At 53.6% G+C, this 21,418-nt stretch overlaps 2 protein-coding genes and 1 long non-coding RNA gene across 6 annotated transcripts; 1 reads left to right on the top strand and 2 right to left on the bottom strand.

The window, feature by feature from the left end:
* Positions 1 to 458: 458 nt before the first annotated feature.
* LOC149128380 (uncharacterized) lies at positions 459 to 2,440 on the bottom strand. Its single transcript, XR_016212737.1, has 2 exons — positions 2,340 to 2,440; positions 459 to 699 (listed from the first exon to the last, which is right to left on the bottom strand). It is a non-coding gene; the product is annotated as an uncharacterized LOC149128380 (long non-coding RNA).
* Positions 2,441 to 6,051: 3,611 nt separating this feature from the next.
* LOC100009168 (serum amyloid protein A) lies at positions 6,052 to 11,894 on the top strand. Of its 4 annotated transcripts, none has more exons than XM_089327772.1 (4): positions 6,052 to 6,160; positions 10,616 to 10,765; positions 11,062 to 11,200; positions 11,645 to 11,894. In XM_089327772.1, the coding sequence occupies exons 2-4, from the start codon at positions 10,675 to 10,677 to the stop codon at positions 11,781 to 11,783; spliced, it is 369 nt and encodes a 122-aa protein (XP_089183898.1). In that variant the 5' UTR covers positions 6,052 to 6,160; positions 10,616 to 10,674; the 3' UTR covers positions 11,784 to 11,894.
* A 4,185-nt stretch (positions 11,895 to 16,079) lies between these two features.
* LOC100009259 (serum amyloid protein A) lies at positions 16,080 to 20,611 on the bottom strand. Its single transcript, XM_089327895.1, has 4 exons — positions 20,580 to 20,611; positions 20,055 to 20,149; positions 16,771 to 16,909; positions 16,080 to 16,326 (listed from the first exon to the last, which is right to left on the bottom strand). Exons 2-4 carry the CDS (start codon positions 20,143 to 20,145, stop codon positions 16,188 to 16,190), a joined length of 369 nt encoding a protein of 122 aa, XP_089184021.1. The 5' UTR covers positions 20,146 to 20,149; positions 20,580 to 20,611; the 3' UTR covers positions 16,080 to 16,187.
* Positions 20,612 to 21,418: the final 807 nt, after the last annotated feature.

A 21,418-nucleotide genomic window follows, 5' to 3' on the forward strand; every position in this document is an offset into this window, starting at 1 on the left:
CCATAAACTCGACTACGACGAGGAGGAGGACAATGTGCAAGAGTACTGTGGACTCAAGTCTGGGTTTCCAGCATGATCTTCTCGTTCCAACAGCAGGGACTGAGTGCCTGCGTGGCACTATGCACAGAGCGACAAACAAGACGCAGTGCCATGCTTAGCCATTGAAACACTCTCCCAGCCATTTAAACCAAGTGCGAGGGATCCCTGAAGAAGAGAGGGAGGCCCCAGTGCTGAACCTCTTGGTCTTGTACAAGTGTCTCACAGGTTCCAGGGGCAGACGAAGCAGCCTGCAACCCTGGTCTGCGCCTTTAACGCGTGATCTCAGAGAGCGTTCTGCACACACACCTCTAAGCTTTGCTTCCTCAGCTGAGAACGTCAAAGATTTCTCTGCAACTTATATCAAGCCAGTTAACATAAAGAGCAGTCTTGCATCCACGCTGAAGAAATGGCAACTATTATAATTTTTTAAAAGATTTATTTATTTATTTGAAAGGCAGAGTTACAGAGATGCAGAGAGAGAGAGAGAGAGAGAGAGAGAGGTCTTCCATTTTGCCAGTTCACTCCCCAAATAGCCACGACTGTTGGAGCAGAGGTGATCCGAAGCCAGGAGCCACGAGCTTCTTCCAGGTCTCCCACATGGGTGCAGGGGCCCAAGGACTTGGGCCATCCTCTACTGCTTTCCCAGGCCACAGCAGAGAGCTGGATAGGAAGAGGAGTAGCCAGGTCTTGAACCAGTGCGGATATGGGATGCCGGCACTGAAGGTGACAGCTTCACCTGCTACTCCACTGTGCTGGCCCCTATAATTATTATTCACTGGCTTCCTACACCTCTGCAATGTTTGAATTGCTACCAGCATGTGCCCCTGTTGAGGTCCTTATTAAGATATGTTGTGAGTGTCTATCTACATATCTCACTTCCCACTTGGAACAATAAATGTTGTCAAACGAGGGAATGAAAAGTTTTGCAGGAAAATACTATGTAAGTTGCTGTTCAAATGTGAGTTATGTTAGAAGGCCTTGAAAACTAGCAGGGAACCAACACATATAAAAGAATTAGGTCGTAGAGCGTGGGGTACAGATGAGTCAGCAGGTGTGAACTAAGTGGTTGGAAGTCACAAACTCCACCCCAGAATGTGGTGCATGGCTACTGGGAAGGCTCTTTGAGGAAGCGGGATTTACACTTGCTTCTGAATTCAAAGTTGGGCCAAAGATGAGGGAAACTAACAGGAGAGCCACTCTTTTTTTTTTTTTTGACAAGCAGAGTGGACAGAGAGAGAGAGAGAGAGACAGAGAGAAAGGTCTTCCTTTTCCATTGGTTCACCCCCCAATGGCTGCTACGGCCAGTGCACTGTGGCTGGCACACCGTGCCGATCTGAAGCCAGGAGCCAGGTGCTTCTCCTGGTCTCCCATGGGGTGCAGGGCCCAAGCACTTGGGCCATCCTCCACTGCACTCCCTGGCCATAGCAGAGAGCTGGCCTGGAAGAGGGGCAACCGGGACAGAATCCGGCGCCCTGACCAGGACTAGAACCCGGTGTGCCGGCACCACAGGTGGAGGATTAGCCTAGTGAGCCGCGGCACCGGCCAAGAGCCACTCTTTAGTTAGAATGAAAAGGAACAGGATAAAAATTGGATTAGAGATAGGAGATGGCATTGATGATACCAGAGGATCAACTGCCAAGACTCGTGGGATTAGCCTTCCCAACGCCTAACGGAAAGAAGATGCTGCGGGACAAGACGTGGTGGCAGACAAGGGGGAAGTCACAGCTGGCTGGGGTTCCCTTCAGGACACAGGGAGTCTGGGAATGGCAATAAAATCACTGCAGAGGCCCAGGGTGCCCGGGGTCGGAGGTGGGTGGGTGAGGGGTGAGAGTTGATCTGTGTTGCTGTAGATATGAAGTGAGAGAAGGTGTGTAAAATGCCAAAGACATTGGAGACGCCTTTTACCACTCATGGGCCAGCCAAGAGTCGGGACATTCAAGAGGGAGAGTTTGACATAAAGAATTCTTAAGCAGCAGCAGGAGGTTGGCTACTAGGGCATGCAGAAGACAGGAAGGAAGCAACATGGGAAAGGACGCTGGCAGGCTGAGGTTTGCACCACAAGGTGTTGGAAGGCGTATGGCTGTCACAGGTGCTGTTTGCTGCATGACACAAGCCAAAGGCGATATGCAACCCCCCCCCCCGGGAGATATCCACACAACGTGCTCAGGGGTGCAGAATTCAGTGGGCATGCATGCGGCTGGGATTCCCTGCAAATTCACTGGAAATTTGTACACGCAGGGGTAGGAGGCAGGAAGCTGCTGAACTTGGTGGGAAGCCAGGCAAGGTGCCTCCGAACCCACCGAGAAGCTGCTCCAGCCTTGGAATACCAGTGAAAGCCCCACAAGTGCCACCAAGGTTCCTGCCCTGAGGAGTCTTGCCCCACCGGAACCAGAAGGAAGCCACGCACGCAAGAGCAGGAAGAAAAGGTTTTGTTTCCTGCCTCGCACTCTAGCGCCCTCTACTGACAAAGATGAGCATCTTGCCCAACTGGTAAGGAGAAATGTTTACAGGGTTCAGCTCGTTACCACAACCAGAGAGAAGGGTGGATTTGGAACTCAAAATTAATAAATTAATTACTGGCATACACTTTTACTTTGAAAATGGAATTGAGGCAACGCTGTGGTGTAGCGGGTAAAGCCGCCGCCTGCAGTGCCAGCATCCCTTATGGACTGTTCCCCTTCCAATCCAGCTCTCTGCTGTGGCCTGAGACAGCAGTAGAAGATGGCCCAACTCCTTGGGCCCCTGCACCTGTGTGGGAGACCCGGAAGAAGCTCCTGGTTCCCAGCTTTGGATCGGCCCAGCTCCAGCCGTTGTGGCCATTTGGAAGAGTGAACCAAATGGATGGAAGACCTCTCTCTCTCTGCCTCTATAATTCCACCTTTCAAATAAATAAATAACTTTAAAAAAAAAAGAAATAAAATGGAATTGAAGAGAACGTCTGTAGGGAAAGACAAGCTTCCATTTCTTCCCAAGGAAGAAGAGCTGTGATCATGAAGTGGAAGTACTCCCGTGTATAATCACAACTGTCTGAGAACTCTCCCATGAGAAGGCGCGGACTCAGGAGGCCTAAGCCTGCGTCTGAGAGAACAGCCAGCACGGGACTCCTTGAAATAATACCTGGACAGAGAAGTCCACCTACCAGCTCTAACAATCCAGGTTCTTTTACTTCTTAGAACTGTAGTGTTTGTTGGGCCAGCGCCGCGGCTCAATAGGCTAATCCTCCACCTAGCGATGCCAGCACCCCGGGTTCTAGTTCTGGTCGGGGCACCGGATTCTGTCCCGGTTGCCCCTCTTCCAGGCCAGCTCTCTGCTGTGGCCCGGGAGTGCAGTGGAGGATGGCTCAAGTCCTTGGGCCCTGCACCCCATGAGAGACCAGGAGAAGCACCTGGCTCCTGGCTTCAGATCAGTGCAGTGCGCCGGCCGCAGCGCGCCAGCCGTGGCGGCCATTGGAGGGTGAAACAACGGCAAAAGGAAGACCTTTCTCTCTGTCTCTCTCTTTCACTGTCCACTCTACCTGTCAAAAAAAAAAAAAAAAAAAAAAAAAAAAACCAAAAAACAAAACAAAACAAAACAAAAAAAAAAACAAAAACAAAAACCCAACTGTAGTGTTTGTTTAAAAAAGAAACAAAGAGGGGCTGGCGCCATGGCTCATTTGGCTAATCCTCCACCTGCAGCACCGGCATCCGGCATCCCATATGGGCACCAGGCTCTAGTCCCGGTTGCTCCTCTTCCAGGCCAGCTCTCTGCTGTGGCCCAGGAAGGCAGTGGAGGATGGCCCAAGTGCTTGGGCCCTGCACCCGCATGGGAGACCAGGAGGAAGCACCTGGCTCCTGGCTTTGGATCAGTGCAGCTCCGGCCGCGGTGGCCATTTGGGGGGTGAACCAACAGAAGGAAGACCTTTCTCTCTGTCTCTCTCTCTCAGTCTATAACTCTACCTTTCAAATAAATAAATAAATAAATTATAAAAAAAAAACAAAGAAGGTTGGTTTAATCAGTAATTTATGAATCAGAGAGTTACAATTTCTGTGCTTGAATCAACCCAAATCACTAATATCAATGGCCATGGGTTTAGTCGTTATTGTTGTTGTTGTTTAGTAGGAAGTGCCATGCTGCAAGCTTCCGTCTTTGGAAGGGCTCAGGAAGAGAGCGACTTCTCTCAAGGACACTGAACCTGTCAAAGGCAGCACAAGTCTCCCAACATCTGGTCCTGATTTTGTCCCTAGGCCTAGCTTTCCTGACAGGGCTGGCTCCTGGGAAACTCTACCTGAGTGGCTGTAATTAGAGGAGAGGGAAATTGTTTTGACGGCATTTCTAGATGGAATGGAAGGAAACTGATTACCATGCAGAGAAGTGAACAGGCGATCGGGAAGAGCGGGATTTCACAGTCCAGTTCTCCACGCACAGGCAGAGCTCACTGAGAACCGAGACCCTGAGGGCCCAGAAGGAGACTGGGTACTGCCAGCAGGGGCAAGGAGGGAGGAGGCCTGCACGTGACAGCAGTGCAGCCACATGGACCTGGCGAGGCAGGCAGGTCTGATTCTGGAGGGGCTGGTGCAGGTGTTCCTGTGTGACACTGAGGTCATCTCCCCCCAGCCAAACACTCAGGCCCAGCATTGACCTTCACCGTGGTGTGCACGGATCACCCTTTGTACCAAACAGGCAGTCCCCACCTCAAAGAACCACACAATGTTGTTCTGGTCCCCCTTGGGCTGCATGAGCAGCAGAGAGAGGGAGGGCTGGGCATCGCTCGTGGCCCTGGGTTTAAGCCCATGGTTCTCAGCTGTGTCTACATTTTCTGATCTCCTGGAGAGGTACTGCACGTCCTGATAACCAGACCACACTCAGGCCAATTCCCCCAGCCTCTGCAGGGTCGGTGGGGGTCTGCAGCACTCTCCAGGTGATTTCCATGCGTCCCTGACACTGATGACAGCTGAGCCTTAAGATATGGTATTTCACACACCTGCCGGGCCAACTGTGGCCTCATGTTCAGCCTCTGCTCTGACATCTGGCACTGCATAGGCCAATGTGGCCTAGACAGTGGCTCTAACCCCCTAGAGCCCAGGCCTCCTTCAGCCTTACCTCTCACGGCCTCACCAATGAAGGAGAATCAGCCCTGGCTGCTGAATCCCAGGACAGGGAGGGGTGCAGGGGCCCAAGGACTTGGGCCATCTTCTACTGCTTTCCCAGACCATAGCAGAGAGCTGGATTGGAAGTGGAGTAGCCGGGACTCGAACCGGCGATCATATAGGATGCCAGTGCTTCAGGCAGCAGCCTTACCTGCCTTTTGATGAGTGAGGTGCTGATAATATACTGTATGATTACACTGTGACTGTGCTAATGTTTCCACCTTGGTCCCAGTCTCCAGCAACAGGACTCCCTCTTGTCTGCATGATCTGAGCAGAGGTGGAGGCTGGCCTCAGGGAGCGCTGTGGACAGGTCACCCTTGAACCTCAAAAGAACACAGAGTATCTGGGGATAAATGTGACTGAGTCAGTGCAGGAGATGGTAGGAGTCCTTGGAAGTTCATTCCTTTTTTAAAAAAAGATTTATTTATTCATTTGAAAGGGAGAGGGAGGGGGAGGGGGAGGAAGAGCGAATCTTCCCTCTGCTGGTTCACTCCCCAGAAGTAACAGTGGCCAGGGCTGAGCCAGGCCGAAGCCAGGGGTCAGGAGCTTCATCTGGGTTTCCCATGTGGGTGCAGGGGCCCAAACTCTTGGGCCATCTTCCGCTGCTTTCCCAGGCACGTTAGCAGGGAGCTGGATAGGAAGCGGAACAGCCAGGACACGAACCAGCGCCCGCACACAGGATGCTGGCACTGCGGGCTGTGGTTTACCCCACTATGCCATGACGCCAGCAGCTGGAAGTTCATTTCTGACTGCAAAACAGGAAGGCAAGTCATCGACTGAGGAGGACCAAGGGGGAAGTGTTGCAAGTAAACTGTGGTCATCCAGGAGAGGGGAAAGTGAGGGAACTTGAGGGGGATAGTGGGTGGTGGGGCGGGCAGTCCTGGCTTATGATGAGACATCAGAGCGCGACCAGCCTCCCTGGGCACATCCGCTGTCACGGCAGACTCGTTTTCCAGGGAGGAGAGAAGGGTGTGTTGTCAGATGCCTGGTGTCAGGTACCGTGAGCGCGCGGGCTTGTAGTCAGCAGTTCGGTGTCACTGCTTCATGGATTCTTGCTGAGCTATGGAATGAATGAATGAATGAATGAATGAAAAGGTCAGAGGAGTCCTGGAACGAGGAGGGAGGGTTGCAGAGCACAGGAAGGGTGTTGAAAGAGAGAGAGAGAGAGACTGAAGGTGAGAGATGGGGAACAACAAGCTTAGGGCCCCTGGGAAGGGCACTGCTGAGTGTAACAGGGCTTTCTCTGAGAGAGGAAGGAAAGGAGAGAACCCGAGGGGCTGGGCCAGGCCAAAGGCAGGAGCTAGGGGCTTCATCTGCATCTCCCACATGGGTGCAGGGGCCCAAAGACTTGGTCCATCTTCTGCTGCTTTCCCAGATCTATTTGCAGGGAGCTGTATTGGAAATGGAGCAGCTGGGATTTGAACCTGCACCCATATGGGATGCCAGCGTCACAGACATAGCTTAACCCACCATGCCAAGACACTGGCCCCTGAATGTGAGAGTCTTAACTGCTGGGTCTAATGCCTGCCCGAGAAGCTAGCTTTTAAAACGGATGCCCAGCTTTCAACCTTGCAAGCAACAGGCCTATTAAGCCAGGCCTTGTACTTTTTGAAATCTCTAATTCCTGGAAGAATCTAAGTGAACTCCCTAGGATGGGGTTATTTTGTTTATTGAAGAATTCATCTTTTGTGTTCTTGCAGCTAAATCCTTCCCCATGTGTACACCACATTGCCTAAGAATGATTCTTGAACTCATTAAGAAAAAAATCCACCTCCAAGCCCATTCCTGCTGGAGAAGCTGCAGCGCAGAAGTGGCCCCCTCGAGGGCCAGAGCCCAGGACACACAGGCCTTGGCTGGTGCACTTTCTATGCCAGGTTCCTGCTTTCACTTCTGGGGATGTGGCCGCCCCTGGACAAAACAAAGATGGTTGGGGAATTCCAGATTGCATAGTCTGGCTTGGGAGAATGCTTTGGGTCACGGTAGCCTCAGCACCTGGCAGCAGAAGCCTGGACTTTGGCCCGTTCCATCTTTTCACACGTAACTGGTGGCAAGTCCCCTGACATAACATCAGAACACCTTTCCGGTAGAGGTTGGGCCACTGATTTCCCATCACCATGAGAAACAAACAGCCACAACAGCTGGGGCTGGGCCAATCTGAAGCCAGGAGCCAGGAGCCTCCTCCATGTCTCCCCACGTGGGTGCATGTCTTCCACTTCTTGCCATCCTCATGCTTCTCATCTTTAGCTCTGTCTAGGTCGTCCAGAAGTGCGTGCAAGAGTGGCAGTGAGAGGTGGACGCCCTTGTCTCGTTCACGGCCTTCTTGAGAGGCACCAGAGTTTCTTCATTGCACCTGCTGTTTGCTATAGAGCGTTCTTTCCCAAACACTTTCCCTCTGGACCCCTCCTCACTCTAAAACGTGTCAGGTTCTCAAGTAACGTTGATTGAAGAGATTCTATCTAAAAATATTTACCATATGAAACAGAAATCTGAAAACATTTGTTAGTTCTGTTAAAACTAAAAAATCAACTAAATGTCTACATAAATAATATACTGTTATGAGAAATAGCTTGCCTCAAACAAAAAATTGGTAAGAAGGGTAACATGGTTTTATATACTTGAACGTCTTTTAGTGTCTGGATTAAGAGATGGTGGCGGATTCTTATGTCTGATTTGCATTCTGTCTGCTGCAATGCATCATGGGGGTAAGCTGTGTGTGAAGACAGCTGTGCACAGATGTGTAGTGTGCAGTAACATTTTCGGAAGCACATGGCTGTTCTTTGACACCAGAACCCAATAAGTCATCGTGCCTTTAAAGACCACTGGCAGTGTGAAGTCCAAAACGTTATCAATGAACCTGAGCGAAAAAGGAAAGACCATGTCTTAGTATTACAAGAAAAGGGATTCTGACCTCACAGATGCCCTGAAAGAGACCGAGGGACCCTTAGTGTTCCCTGGAGCAGTTTGAGATCTGCTGATAAATATCATTGGTGCTTATTAGCTTTTATCAAGTTAGAAGGGTCCCTTCTTGCTTTGTTATCCATTTTCTTTACCATTACTAACTGTTGGCCATTGTGAAAGATGTTTTCCGTGTCTAGTAAAATAAATATGTCGTGCTCCCTCCATTACAGATGGAGTAAATCACAAAGATAGTGAACCATTTTGGGATCCCTGGAATAAACCCCAGGAGATCATGATATGCTACAGCTTTCTATACCGGGTGGAGGCCATTAGCTTTTCCCTGTGGGCATTCTCTCTGGGGACAGTAGCTGTCCTGCCTGAGTGTGTGTGAAAACCAAGCTCTGGAATGGACCGTGCAGTGGGCTTAAGGGGGTGGCATACAGACAGGGGAGGGCATCGGGGGAGGGTTCCAGAACACAAGACCATTGTCTGGATGAGAGCCACTCACTTGCTACCAGGCCTGTGGGGTCCCCTTCACGCCCTCCACCTGGCCTTGCCCCTTTCCTAGAAATTTCCAGGGGGGTACCCCAAAAGGCCCAGCCCTCAGAGCGTGAAGATGGGCTGCACTGGCGGAGCCCAAGGGAGCTGATGTGTGCACTGCCTCTGTTCATATCCTGGCCTCCCTGTGCTGGGTGGGGGTACTGCCTCTCCCACCCCCGTGCTCCTCCACCAGCTGCTGCAGGGCAGGAGGAGCCCTGTGATGTCTCAGGGATGCACGCAAGGACCCCCTCCCCAGGGGATAAAGAGCTCTCCCCACCGTTCCCCTGAGCAAGACCCAGGCACTGCTCATTAGGCACCACACTCTTACTCCCACCACGAGGGTCTCCAGGCATGGGCCGGGGAAGCAGAAAGTCCCTTCTACTGCATCGACCCCCTCAGGAGCCAGCCAGATGATCCATTTCCTAACGGGCTAAATCAGCTGAGCAGGGGTAGCTGTGCCTTAGAGCTCAGGCTCCAAACCAGTGGAAGGAGGCGGCCAGGCACAGGAGATCTGGTGGCCATCCTGTCAGCTTTGGAGCTCAAGGGCTTTAGACTTGATCGCAGGAGTACCGGTTGTCCCAGCAGCGCCATCTTGAGGCAATGAGTAGGAGTGCAAGGTCTTGCCTGGAAAAGCACCCACGGACTGCACACCTCCCGGCAGCCCTGGGGCCACTGCTGGGCTCCCCCGTCCCTTCTGCTCACGGCCCCGATGGCCGCCAAGGCACAGCACACCCACCTGGCCTCCGCAGGTTGCACAACTGGGGACGAGACCTGTGGATGAAGCAACCGCCGTTGTCCGGGAAGTCTCCTTTGCACTTTCCTAGGGACTTTCCCAGGCACCACGGCTGGCTTTGCCTTCTCCGCAGGGTTCCAGTAGGGAGACTCCGTATAAAGGCAGCCTCCTGTCCCTGGCAGGCAGCGACCGCAGCTCTGCTCCACCAGAACCCAGGTGAGGGCTCTTCCACGGAGTGATTCTTTAAAAAAATTATTGTTTTCTGTTGCCCAGCAAGATTGTTAATTTCCTTCAAAATATAATTATCCTGCGTTAGGTTTATCCTGTGAGGTCTGTGCTGGGCACAGGAGACACGTGAGGAATGCTTTCTGGTGAATTACCAGTGCTTTTAGAATTCTTTTATTAGATTTATTTATTTGAAAGGCAGTGTTACAGAGAGGCAGAGGCAGAGAGAGAGGTCCTTCCCCACTGGTTCGCTCTAGAAATGACCTCAATGATCGGAGCTGAGCTGAACCAAATCCAGGAGCCAGGAGCTTCTTCCAGGTCTCCCACGTGAGTGCAGGGGCCCAAGGACCTGGGCCATCTTCTACTGCTTTCCCAGGCCGTAGCAGAAAGCTGGATTGGAAATGGAGCAGCTGGGACTCGAACCAGTGCCCATATGGGATGCAGGCACTGCAGGTGGCAGCTTTCCCCACTATACCATTAGGCCGGCCCTGAATTACCAGTGCTTTTAAAAATGAGTTTTAGGGCCAGCGCCGCTGCTCGCTAGGCTAATCCTCCACCTGCGGTGCCAGCAATCTGGGTTCTAGTCCCGGCTGGGGCGCCGGAATCTGTCCCGGTTGCTCCTCTTCCAGTCCAGCTCTCTGCTGTGGCCTGGGAAAGCAGTGGAGGATGGCCCAAGTCCTTGGGCCCCTGCACCCACGTGGGAGACCTGGAAGAAGCTCCTGATCAGCACAACTCTGGCCATTGTGGCCATTTGGGGAGTGAACCAGCGGATGGAAGACCTCTCTCTCTCTCTCTCTCTCTCTCTCTCTCTGCCTCTACTTTGCTCTCTGTGTAACTCTGACTTTCAAATAAGTAAATACATTAAAAAAAAAAAAAAGCCACAGTCTGGTTCCAACCTCCCACTTCCTCCATCAGTGCCTCCTTGGGACCCTTGTAGAGAATCCTGGGCTCAGGGATGCGAGGATCAGAGTAGAGGGCTGTGAGGTCCTGCTGCAGAGCTCCTCGGTGAGAACACTGAGATGCCCATGGAAACAAGCAACAGCTCTCTTTGCAGGGCTGCACCTGTCCTGTCCCTGGGCGCTGACTCTGACCCTCTCCTGGCACTGCAGCACCATGAAGCTCCTCTCGGGCCTGCTTCTCTGCTCCTTGGTCCTGGGAGTCAGCAGCCAACGTTGGTTCTCCTTCATCGGTGAGGCCACTCAAGGTAAGGCTGAGGGAACAGATGGCTTCCAAAGAGCCTTAATTATGATGTTGCATAAAGTAGCACCGTGGACTGTCGAATACAACACAGGTGTGCCCACCTCAATGACTGTCGGTAGTTACCTGCAGGATCCCCCAGGAATAAGAAATGCTCCTCCTACCCACCGTATCCAGGGGGTTATGATTGTAGGTGGGTTCCCGAGTGAGTAGAAGCTCATTTATTCCTTGACTCCTCTCTGGGCTGTCTCTCAGTCTCACTGTGTGTCTGACTTTCCTATCACCCATGCATTTCCTCTCCAGGGGCATGGGACATGTGGAGAGCCTACTCCGACATGAGAGAAGCCAATTACATAAATGCAGACAAGTACTTCCACGCTCGGGGCAACTATGACGCTGCCCAAAGGGGCCCTGGGGGTGTCTGGGCTGCCAAGGTCATCAGGTAACTGGGCTCCCAGGGAGGGCAGGGCTGGGTGAGCAGAGTTCACTGCCCTGGGGCTGACAGGGGATGAGCCCTGAGCGGGGTCCAGTGGGCTGGGCCGCCCTTGACCCTGCCTGTCTGGCCCACCCTCTCCATCCAGGCCCAGTGCAGGCCTTGGGCTCATGGTAGACTCTGAGGATGGCCAGGGAAGCTGGGCCAACCTGCTCCTGAAAAGGAAAACCAGGACCACGAGTGATGCCCAGCCCCGCCTCCCTCTGCTGCTCATGCAGCCCAAGGGGCACCAGTGGGGCTGAGCGGGGCTGTCCCAGCAGGGTCAGGGCTTTGGCCCCTTCTTCCCGGGCTGTCCTGGGCTCCCCTCAGAGCCCACCTTGCCAAGGGCTGATTGGGGAGTGGCTGTGGCTCAGTGGCTGCCGCTGACTCCCCTTGCTGCTGCCTGGATTCCAGTGACGCCAGAGAGGACCTTCAGAGACTCATGGGCCACGGAGCAGAGGACTCGATGGCTGACCAGGCTGCCAACGAATGGGGCCGCAGTGGCAAAGACCCCAACCACTTCCGACCCAAGGGTCTGCCCGACAAATACTGAGCTCCCTGCTCTGCTGCCCCTGAGGACTGGGACCCAGAGTGCTGAGTCCCGTGTGCGTGAAGCTGGTGGCGGGCACACAACTGGTGTCTAATAAATGTGTATGAGACTGAATCTGTTGAAACTCTGCTGTCCTTTGTGGTGGGGCCTGCCTGTTTGGTACAAAGGATGATCCGTGCACACCACGGTGAAGGTCAATGCTGGGCCTGAGTGTTTGGTTGGCGGAGATGACCTCCGTGTCACACAGGGAGGGCATCTGCAGAATCAAACCTGCTTGGCTCTCAAGGACCACGCGGTGGCAATGCTGCTATTCCCAGGCCCTCACATGCCAGAACTCCACACTCCCTGCCAACTGTGTCCTGTCACTTTCTGTGCCCCCATGGTCTCAGTCCACAGGGGTCTGTGTCTCTGAGCAAAGAAGACACAGCCACTCTGCTGCTGCCTCTTGGTCTGCTGTTCATTTCTCAGCAGCACCTGCAAATTCCTTCCATTTCTGTCTATTCTATCACGCAGATGGCTCCCAAGCACTCTCAGTCGCCCTAGCTTCATTGTCTTTTTTTTAAGCACAGTGAAAATGCTGTGTCACCCACTGTGGATATGTCTTATGCTTTCTGCAGCTTGAGTCAATTGAAATCATGGATGTTACAGGCATGAGAGTGCAGGATAGAGCTGTCCCCTTGCAATAGTCTGGGAGCACGTTCAGAACAAGAATGCAGGTGTAATTTTAAAGATTTATTTATTTGTTTGAGAGGCAGAGTTATAGAGGCAGAGAGAGAGGCAGAGAAAAAAGAGAGAGAAAGAGATCTTCCATCCACTGATTGACTCCCCAAATAGCCGCAATGGCTGGAGCTGTGCTAATCTGAAGCCAGGAGCTTCTTCTGGGTCTTCCACATGGGCGTAGGGGCCCAAGGACTTGGAACATCTTCTACTGCTCTCCCAGGCCATCAGCAGGAAGCTGGATCAGAAGTGGAGCAGCCAGGGCTAGAACCAGTGCCCATATAGGATGCCAGCACTGCAGACAGCAGCTTTACCAAGTACGTCACAGCACAGGCCCCCTGCAGACATAATTTTATAACCAAAATTTTTATACTGGGCATTGTAGACTGTAACAAGATTAAGGATCAAGGGCAAAGAATACGAGGAAGTTACAGTTTGTAAAAAAGCCCCCTTTGGAGACTGAGATTGCCTGAATTTGTCGCTCGTTGGGTGGCAAATGACCTGAGCTAGGTGCCACAAGCCTCCACTGACAAGCATGAGCCCCGCTGAGCTGCCTGCGAGATTCGACATGACGCTGCCCAGGAGGGCACTTGGACTCACCGAGCTGCAGCTGTGGTTCTGCAAACTTGCCTGGAAGCTGCCCACAAGGGAGCAGGAGCTAGGATTCCCCGGAAAAAGTTCTCAGGAATGCATCGTGTCCCCCAAAACCCACATATCGAAGGCCTAATCCCACGTATGGCTCTACTGGAAGTAGGGAAGTGACTATGGATAGGTGAGGTGACAGTGGGTGAGCCCTGGTCCCGTAGCCCTGTAAGAGGACAGGGGAGGACTCCCTCTCTGTCTCCTCCATGTGAGCGCACGGTGTGAAGTTTGCACGTCAGGCAGAGGATTCTCACCAGGAAGCCGCCCAGCCTGCACCTTGACCCTGGACATCTCCACTTCCAGAGTGGTGAGGTGTAAGTGCCTGTGCTAAGTACCCAGTCTGTGATATTCTGTTGTGGCCCCCGGAGCTGACAAGGAGGAGCAGTGCAAATCCAGTGGAGGTACCACAGAAATTTGGGGGGAGCTGCCGTGGCCTATGAGCACCACTGAAAGTGCCCGTGGCGAGGGCCGCTCGGGGTTTCCTTCTAGTCCTGCCAGTGGCCTCTGCTGATCAAACTTGACATTGTGCCTCTCTGGCATGGGAGAAACACAGGTCCCGGCCCAGGAGTGCAAACAGGAAAAGAAGGGGCGATGTGGGTGTAACACCTGCAGACACTACCACCACAAAGTTGGCGCGAAGAGGACTCCCGGGAGAGAATCACAGCTAAATTTACACCGACGGGAAAAGACAAGTTGAAGCTCCCAAGGGAGGAGGAAGACAAAGCGTGAACAGGAAGTGGAGGTGCTCACAGCAGAGGGCGGGGGCAGAAGTGTGGGCGGAGGAGGGCTCAGTGAGTGGTAGAGAACTGAACCAGGAGAAATGAAAGGGGCTGGACAAGACAGATGGGGTTGGGGAGACAGCGGTGGCAGGGGGCTGGTGAGAGCAGGCTCAGAGCACTGCTGAGCGCAGGCGTCAGGACTCCATCTGTTGTGGTGAGAATGCCCGTGGTTAGTATCTGCGGCACATGCTGAAGCTCTCAACTTTTGTGAAATGCAGTGAAAGACAGCAGGAGTCAAGGAAAGAATGCCTTGTAAGCTTGCCAGCAGCTGGCATTGCGGTGCAGCCACAGGATAAGCCGCTGCCTGCACACCACCACCCCGTGTTGGAGCGTCGGTTTGAATCCCTGCTGCTCCACTTCAGATCCAGCTCCCTCCTAACGCAGCAGAGAGGGCAGTGGTCGATGGCCTGAGCACTGGGCACCTGGTACCCATTGGGGAAACCAAGATGGAAGTTGCTGGCTCCTGGCGTTGTCCTGGCCCAGCCCTGGCTATTGTGGCCATTTGGGAAGTCTGCCATTCTCTCACTGTCTTTAACTTAAAAATCAACTTTCCAAATTTCTGCAAATCGGAAATTTGGAAAGTCAGCATATTATTACTGGCAATTGTGGGGAGCAACTGAGACTAGACTAAGTTACTGGAATTAAGACTTATTCTATGCATCTGCTCTCCCACAATATGGCGCTGAGAGAGAGCGCAAACAACCTCTACGCAGCTGCCTCATCAGTCTGATAAGCTGCAGGAGCTGATCCTGCTCCTGATTGGAGGAGAGCAGCGTACTCGGCGTGTGGGTAGCAGAGTTGGGATTGGTGGAAGAGGACTATAAAGGAGGAGAGAGACAACATGCACCTCCACGGAGGTGGAGGGGGCCGGCAGCTAACCCGGGACAGCGTCAGCGTTGTTCCTCCACGAGTGAGGCCGGCAGCTAACCCGGGAAGAGCCGGGCAGAAAGAACAGTGCAGGGTCTAGTGTCGTTCCTCCGTGAATGGGGGAGCAACAGCAATAATACTAGGATGGAGAAGTCCATCCACTAGCTTGCAAACGACCAGAGCACTTCATTTGCTGGAACCTTAATAATAATAATAATAATAATAATAATAATAATATCAGAGTAAGTGTTGCTTGGCTTGCCCAGGAATTTAAGACTGAGAGAATCACTCACTCTTTCTGTGCTTTGACGAACCCAAACCACTGTGATCCGTGGCCATGCTTTCCTTAACAGGAAATTCCATGCGTCGGGCTCCCTTTTTTTGGAATTGGCTTAGGAAGTGGGGAGCTTCCCCCAAGGACACACAACGTGTCAGAGGCAGCAGGAGGCTCCTGAAACTTGATCATGATGTCCGCACGCCTATGCTTCCTGAGAGAGCTTCTTCCTGGAAATTTCCTTGAAGGCAGTTCTTAGACTGGACAGATATTGAGTGATATTTGAACTTCCAGGTGATGCTGAGAAATGAACAGGAGATTAGCGTGGCAGCAGTGGAGCAGGTTTCCATGGCCCAGTAGTCCACAAATGTGTGCCCTGTCCCCACGGGCAGAGACCACTGAGACCTAAGGCCCTGGGGCCACAGAAGGTGACAGGACACCACTGACAGGGAGTGAGGAGGCCTGGGCATGAAGGGCCTGGAAACAGCAACAGTGCAGCCACCTGGGCCTGGAGAGAGCAGCTCTGACTCAGGTGAGTGGGTGCAGGGGTTTTCGCTCTGTAGCTACTGAGATCATCTCTCCCTGGCCACACTCAGGCCCAGCCTTGACCTTCTCCTTGGTGTTCGTGGATCACCTTTTTTTTTTTAAAAAAAAAAAAAAGATTTATTTATTTGAAAGGCAAAGTTACAGAGAGGCAGAGAAAGAGAGATCTTCCATCTGCTGGTACACCTCCCAAGTGGCTGCAACAGCCAGAGCTGTGCCGATCTGAAGCCAGGAGCCAGGAGCTTCTTCTGGGTCTCCCATGTGGGTGCAGGGGCCCAGCATGCTCCACTGCTTTCCCAGGCCATAGCAGAGAGCTAGATCAGAAGAGGAGCAGCCGGGACTAGAACCAGCGCCTATCTGGGATGCCAGCACTGCAGGCAATGATTTTACCCACTACGCTACAGCATCAGCCCCAGTGATCACCTTTTGTACGAGACAGGCAATCCTCACCACAAAGAACAGCAGAGTTTCAACAGATTCAGTCTTATACGCATTTATTAGACACCAGTTGTATGCCCGCCACCAGCTCACGCACACGGAACTCAGTACTCTGGGTCAGTCCTCAGGGGCAGCAGAGTAGGGAGCTCAGTATTTGTCGGGTAGGCCCTTGGGTCGAAAGTGGTTGGGGTCTTTGCCACTGCGGCCCCATTCGTTGGCAGCCTGGTCGTCCATCGAGTCCTCTGCTCCGTGGCCCATGAGTCTCTGAAGGTCCTCTCTGACGTCACTGGAATCCAGGCAGCAGCAAGGGGAGTCAGCGGCAGCCACTGAGCCACAGCCACTCCCCAATCAGCCCTTGGCAAGGTGGGCTCTGAGGGGAGCCCAGGACAGCCCAGGCAGGAGGGGCCGAAGCCCTGACCCTGCTGGGACAGCCCCGCTCAGCCCCACTGGTGCCCCTTGGGCTGCATGAGCAGCAGGTGGGGGGGGCCTGGGCATCGCTCGTGGCCCTGGTTTTCCTTTTCAGGAGCAGGTTGGCCCAGCTTCCCTGGCCATCCTCAGAGTCTACCATGAGCCCAAGGCCTGCACTGGGCCTGGATGGAGAGGGTGGGCCAGACAGGCAGGGTCAAGGGCGGCCCAGCCCACTGGACCCCACTCCAGGGCTCATCCCCTGTCAGCCCCAGGGCAGTGAACTCTGCCCACCCAGCCCTGCCCTCCCTGGGAGCCCAGTTACCTGATGACCTTGGCAGCCCAGACACCCCCAGGGCCCCTTTGGGCAGCGTCATAGTTGCCCCGAGCGTGGAAGTACTTGTCTGCATTTATGTAATTGGCTTCTCTCATGTCAGTGTAGGCTCTCCACATGTCCCCTGCCCCTGGAGAGGAAATGCATGGGTGATAGGAAAGTCAGACACACAGTGAGACTGAGAGACAGCGCAGAGAGGAGTGAAAGAATCGATAAGCTTCTCTTGACTCAAGATTTTAGCCCTGGATCATAGCGCCCTGGGGCACCCTGGGTTGAGAGGAACAACCCTTCGTCTCAGTGGGCTTCTCTATTTCACTCTACAGGAGTCACGTAGGTGGGTGCAGCTGTGTTGCATGGGTTGCCTGCTGTGGTGCTGTGTGCTGCATCTTACTAAGATGGGCTCTGTGACGTGTTTCATGGTGACCCTGTGCCTGGCTGGCTAGGAGACTGACTGCCTAGCCCATGCGGGAGGTTAGGAGGGCATGGCACACCATGCCTCCCCGGAAGGACTCTATGACCTGACCGCTGGCAGGTGGCAGGAGCCCCACGCACACCCCCCCCCCCCTTCCTGTTGAAGGGCCTTGTAATTGTCCATCAGGTAAACAGCTCGCGGGTGTGGCCAGACCCATATGACCACCTGGGAGGCTCCATAGGCTACGTGATCTTCAAGCTGATTGGAGAAGCATTGCGGCGCCAACATCAGCTTTATCCTACAGAATCAGTGTTGCCCTGAACTAGCTACTCCCCTCTGCCTGCCCTTCAACAGCCTCTGCCGGGTTGTTAATAAATGGACATGTCCACCGAAAACTTGTCTCTGGTGCTTCTTATCGAAGAACGCCGTCACCCCACCATGCCCACAGTGCAGGCCTCGCTGGATGGGCCCTCAGTGTTTAAAGATGATGGAGGAAAAATTGTGAAAAAACAAGATCTCTCAACTTTAGCACTGTTGAAATACTGGGCCGGATAAGTCTTCGTCTTCCAGGACTGTCCTGAATACTGTAGGTGTTTGCAAGCATCCCTGGCTTCCGCTACCACTTGCTGTCAGCACATTCACCCTGTGGGACATCCAAACACACCTCTGGACTGTGTGCAGTGAGCCCTGGGCCGCCACACTGCCGTAGAATGAAGCCACATAGGGGGAGGTCCAGGCAGTGACCGAGTGGAGTGGGGATGCAGAAGGCAGAGCCTGAGAAGAACTGCACAGCTAGAGAACACTTCCGCCCTGGCTCTCCTTGCAGACGGAACGCACAGAATCGTGGCTTGCGTCGTGCCTCCGACGACGAGGGCCACTAATGTCCTGAAAATCTAAGTAGATGTGCTGATGCTGCAAGCTGACTGAGGAAGCAGTGACGCAATTCTTCCCGGCTGGGCTGCACTTGCTGACCTCCTGGAGAGTTACTGAGCAGCCTAAGGGCCAGGTCATGAGCCAGACTCTTGGGCGGGGGTGGGGTGGGGGTGGGGGTTCCAGGTGAGGGTAGTTTTCAGGAGCTGCAGGTGACTTTGCCGCAGGCTGACGCTGACAACCTCTGGGCTTTAGGAGGTGCTAGGGGATAGACCTGGCAAGGCCTTAAGCCTCATGCACCTCTGCGTTCCAACCTCAACTCAGCTACGCCCTCCCGGCTGCAACTCCCTGGGCAATGGACCCAGGTGCTCTAAGCCTCAGTTTTCTCACCTTAAAGTGGGAGCAGACACTTGCCTCACAGATTTATTCTGCTAGAAATGAACAAACTGACAGGTCCTTGTGGGGACTTGATGGGTGTTGGTTCCCACTTCCTGTCACCAAATCAGGAAGGGCAGTCACAGAGAGAGTCAGGCCAGGCCTGTTTAAATGACCCAGCCAGGAAACCGGAAGAAGGAAGAAGACTTAAGTGCTAGTGCAGCCCTTTAATTACACTTTTATGGGGTTTGCTTGGATGGACATTTTATATCAATTTTAGGCCTACGAGAGTGCCTCAAAAGGTGTATGAAAAAATTAAAACATGTCTATCTTAGAGGACAAAGTTTTGAAATGCATGCATTCAGAAAATGCACGGAGCCAGCGCTGCAGCTCACTAGGCTAATCCTCCGCCTGCGGCGCTGGCACACCGGGTTCTAGTCCCGGTTGGGGCGCCGGATTCTGTCCCTGTTGCCCCTCTTCCAGGCCAGCTCTCTGCTGTGGCCTGGGAAGGCAGTGGAGGATGGCCCAAGTGCTTGGGCCCTGCACCCGCATGGGAGACCAGGAGGAAGCACCTGGTTTCTGGCTTCGAATTGGTGCAGTGCATCAGCCGTAGTAGCCATTTGCAGGGTAAACCAATGGAAGGAAGACCTTTCTATCTGTCTCTCTCTCTCACTGTCTAACTCTGCCTGTAGAAAAAAAATGCACGGAAATGCACATTATGAGAAAACTACGCATAGAATTCAAAATTTTTTGGCACCAAAATAAATTTATCTTTTTATTGCAATTGTCCATGGACTTTAGGAAGTATCCCCATCTTTTTATCTTCTACCTAACACAAATGGCTTAGCTTTCCTGGGAAAGATAATTGTGTTTTCTCTGAGTCATTGATTGATGTGAATCCTAACCCTAAGCTCCTGAAACACCTGGCCCATTCTGCCACACTGGACAGCACCATGTACCCCTGAAATCACACCTTACGGAGGCCCCAAGTCCTCTGGGGCTGTGGCCAACTCCCTTCCCTTTCCGAATGCCAGGACTCTGAGTTGTTTGATAAATAAGAGCGATGCCTCGCACACACGTGAGAAACCCTGCCCTCGGGGAAAGCACATACTACAGCAGCCACGAGGTGTCTGTCGATGGGGCGGCAGCAACCCAGCAAACCCTTAGTCCCATCCAGTCCTGCACACCTCTGAAAGTTTAAACGCTGCCTCAGAAAGCAGAACTGTGCCATATCGTTAGGTTCCTCTCCAGAAAATCCTTTCTCCCTTCCAGATCCCCTGCGGAGCCTCCAGGGGCCCTAACTCCCATGGATGGAGGGCAGGGATAAGTGTTTTCCCACTGGGCCACCTGGGAGCAGCCCAGAGCCACGGGGTGACCCAGAGCCCTGGTGTCCTGACCTGATCTGAGAACATCACTGGCTACTTCTCCTGGGCCTCAGCACCCCAGAGACAGGGGCCAAGACCTCGCTGGCCAGTGGCGAATGGGCTAGAGGAAAGGCAGGCTCTTGCTCGGCCTGCATGGCTTCTCCAGGCGCCACTCACAGCTGCTTGGGCTGGAAACTACCCGAGGGCAGATCCTCGTGGTCCAGGGATGCCTTTCCCTCCCCTTTCAGCCTTACCTCTCACAGCCTCACCGATGAAGGAGAACCAGCCTTGGCCGCTGACTCCCAGGACCAAGGAGCAGAGAAGCAGGCCTGAGAGGAGCTTCATGGTGCTGCAATGCAAGGAGAGGGTCAGACACACATGGACAGGACCGGCCCCAGCCCCTTGGCATCCGTGTTCCAAAGACAGCCTGGTGGTTACTTGTGTTGGTTCTCGGAGGAGTCTCCGTGGTTCCTCCAGGAGCTCCTGCAAAAGGTCCCCTCTCAGACCCACAGCCCTCAGCTCTGGACCATAGCCCTGAGTGCCAGAATCTAAGAGAATCCCAAGATGGCCTTGCCGGAGCAAGAGGGGGAAGGACCACATTGTCACTCCCTGAAGAGCCCTACAACTCACCGGAAAGCTTTACCCACAGGGGCCCCTGTGCCCAGCCCAGACCTCACTCAGGATAAAGACAGGCAGGACAGTTGCATTGCAAGGGCACAGAAAACAGAGTAAGGTTTTTGTTTGTTTTTTAAAGAGTCACCCCATGGAGGAGCCCTCACCTGGGTTTTGGTGGAGCAGCTCTGTGGTCGCTACCTGCTAGGGACAGGAGGCTGCCCCTTTATACTGAATGCCCCTGTTGGGACCTTGGGGAGAAGGCAAAGCCAGCCTTGGTGCCTGGAAAGCCCCTCAGGTCATTTCCCCTAGGAAAGCACAGAAGAGGCTTCCCGGACATGCATGGTTTCTTCATCCGCAGATCCCGTCCCCAGTTGTGCAACCTGTGGAGGCCAGGCTCAGGGTGTATGTGCTGTGCCTTGGCGGCCATGGGGGCTGTGGGTGGAGAGGAAGGGGGAGCCCAGTGACGGTGTTGTCTGAGGATGGCTCTTCCAGGCAGGACCTCGCTCTGCCGGTCACTGCCCTAGGGTGGCCCCACTGGGACACCCAGCAGACGTGTCAGAGGTTAAGTCCCCCTGTGTTCATGTCTAAAGTCCTTGAGCTCTAAAGCTGACAGGCTCGCCCTCCCCCTGCTCCGTCTCTCGTGTCCTGGATGCTACATCGTACTGCTCTGTGTGGCTGTGGGAAGCCTGGAGTTCTAAGATGCAAAAACCCTGGCTCAGAGGCTTGGCCCATCAGGAAGAACAGAAAAACAGGAAAGTTGAGGGCAGGCATTTCAGCAGTGGCTAAGGCCCTGGTTGGGTGCTCATAGCCCACGATGGGGTACCTGGGTTCAAGTTCCCGACTCCAGCCTCCTGCTAACGCATACCCTGGGCGGCAACAGGTGGTAGCTGAAGCAGTTGGGTCCTTGCCACCCATACAGGAGACTTGAGTTGCAGTCCCATTTCCTGGCCTTGCTGTGGGCATCTGGGGAGTGGATTAGCAGATGAGCGATCTCTGCTGTCCC

The sequence above is a fragment of the Oryctolagus cuniculus genome, chromosome 1, assembly GCF_051225735.1.
Source record: "Oryctolagus cuniculus isolate XC-2025 breed Fujian yellow rabbit chromosome 1, ASM5122573v1, whole genome shotgun sequence".
In the NCBI taxonomy this organism is placed as follows: Eukaryota; Metazoa; Chordata; class Mammalia; order Lagomorpha; family Leporidae; genus Oryctolagus; species Oryctolagus cuniculus.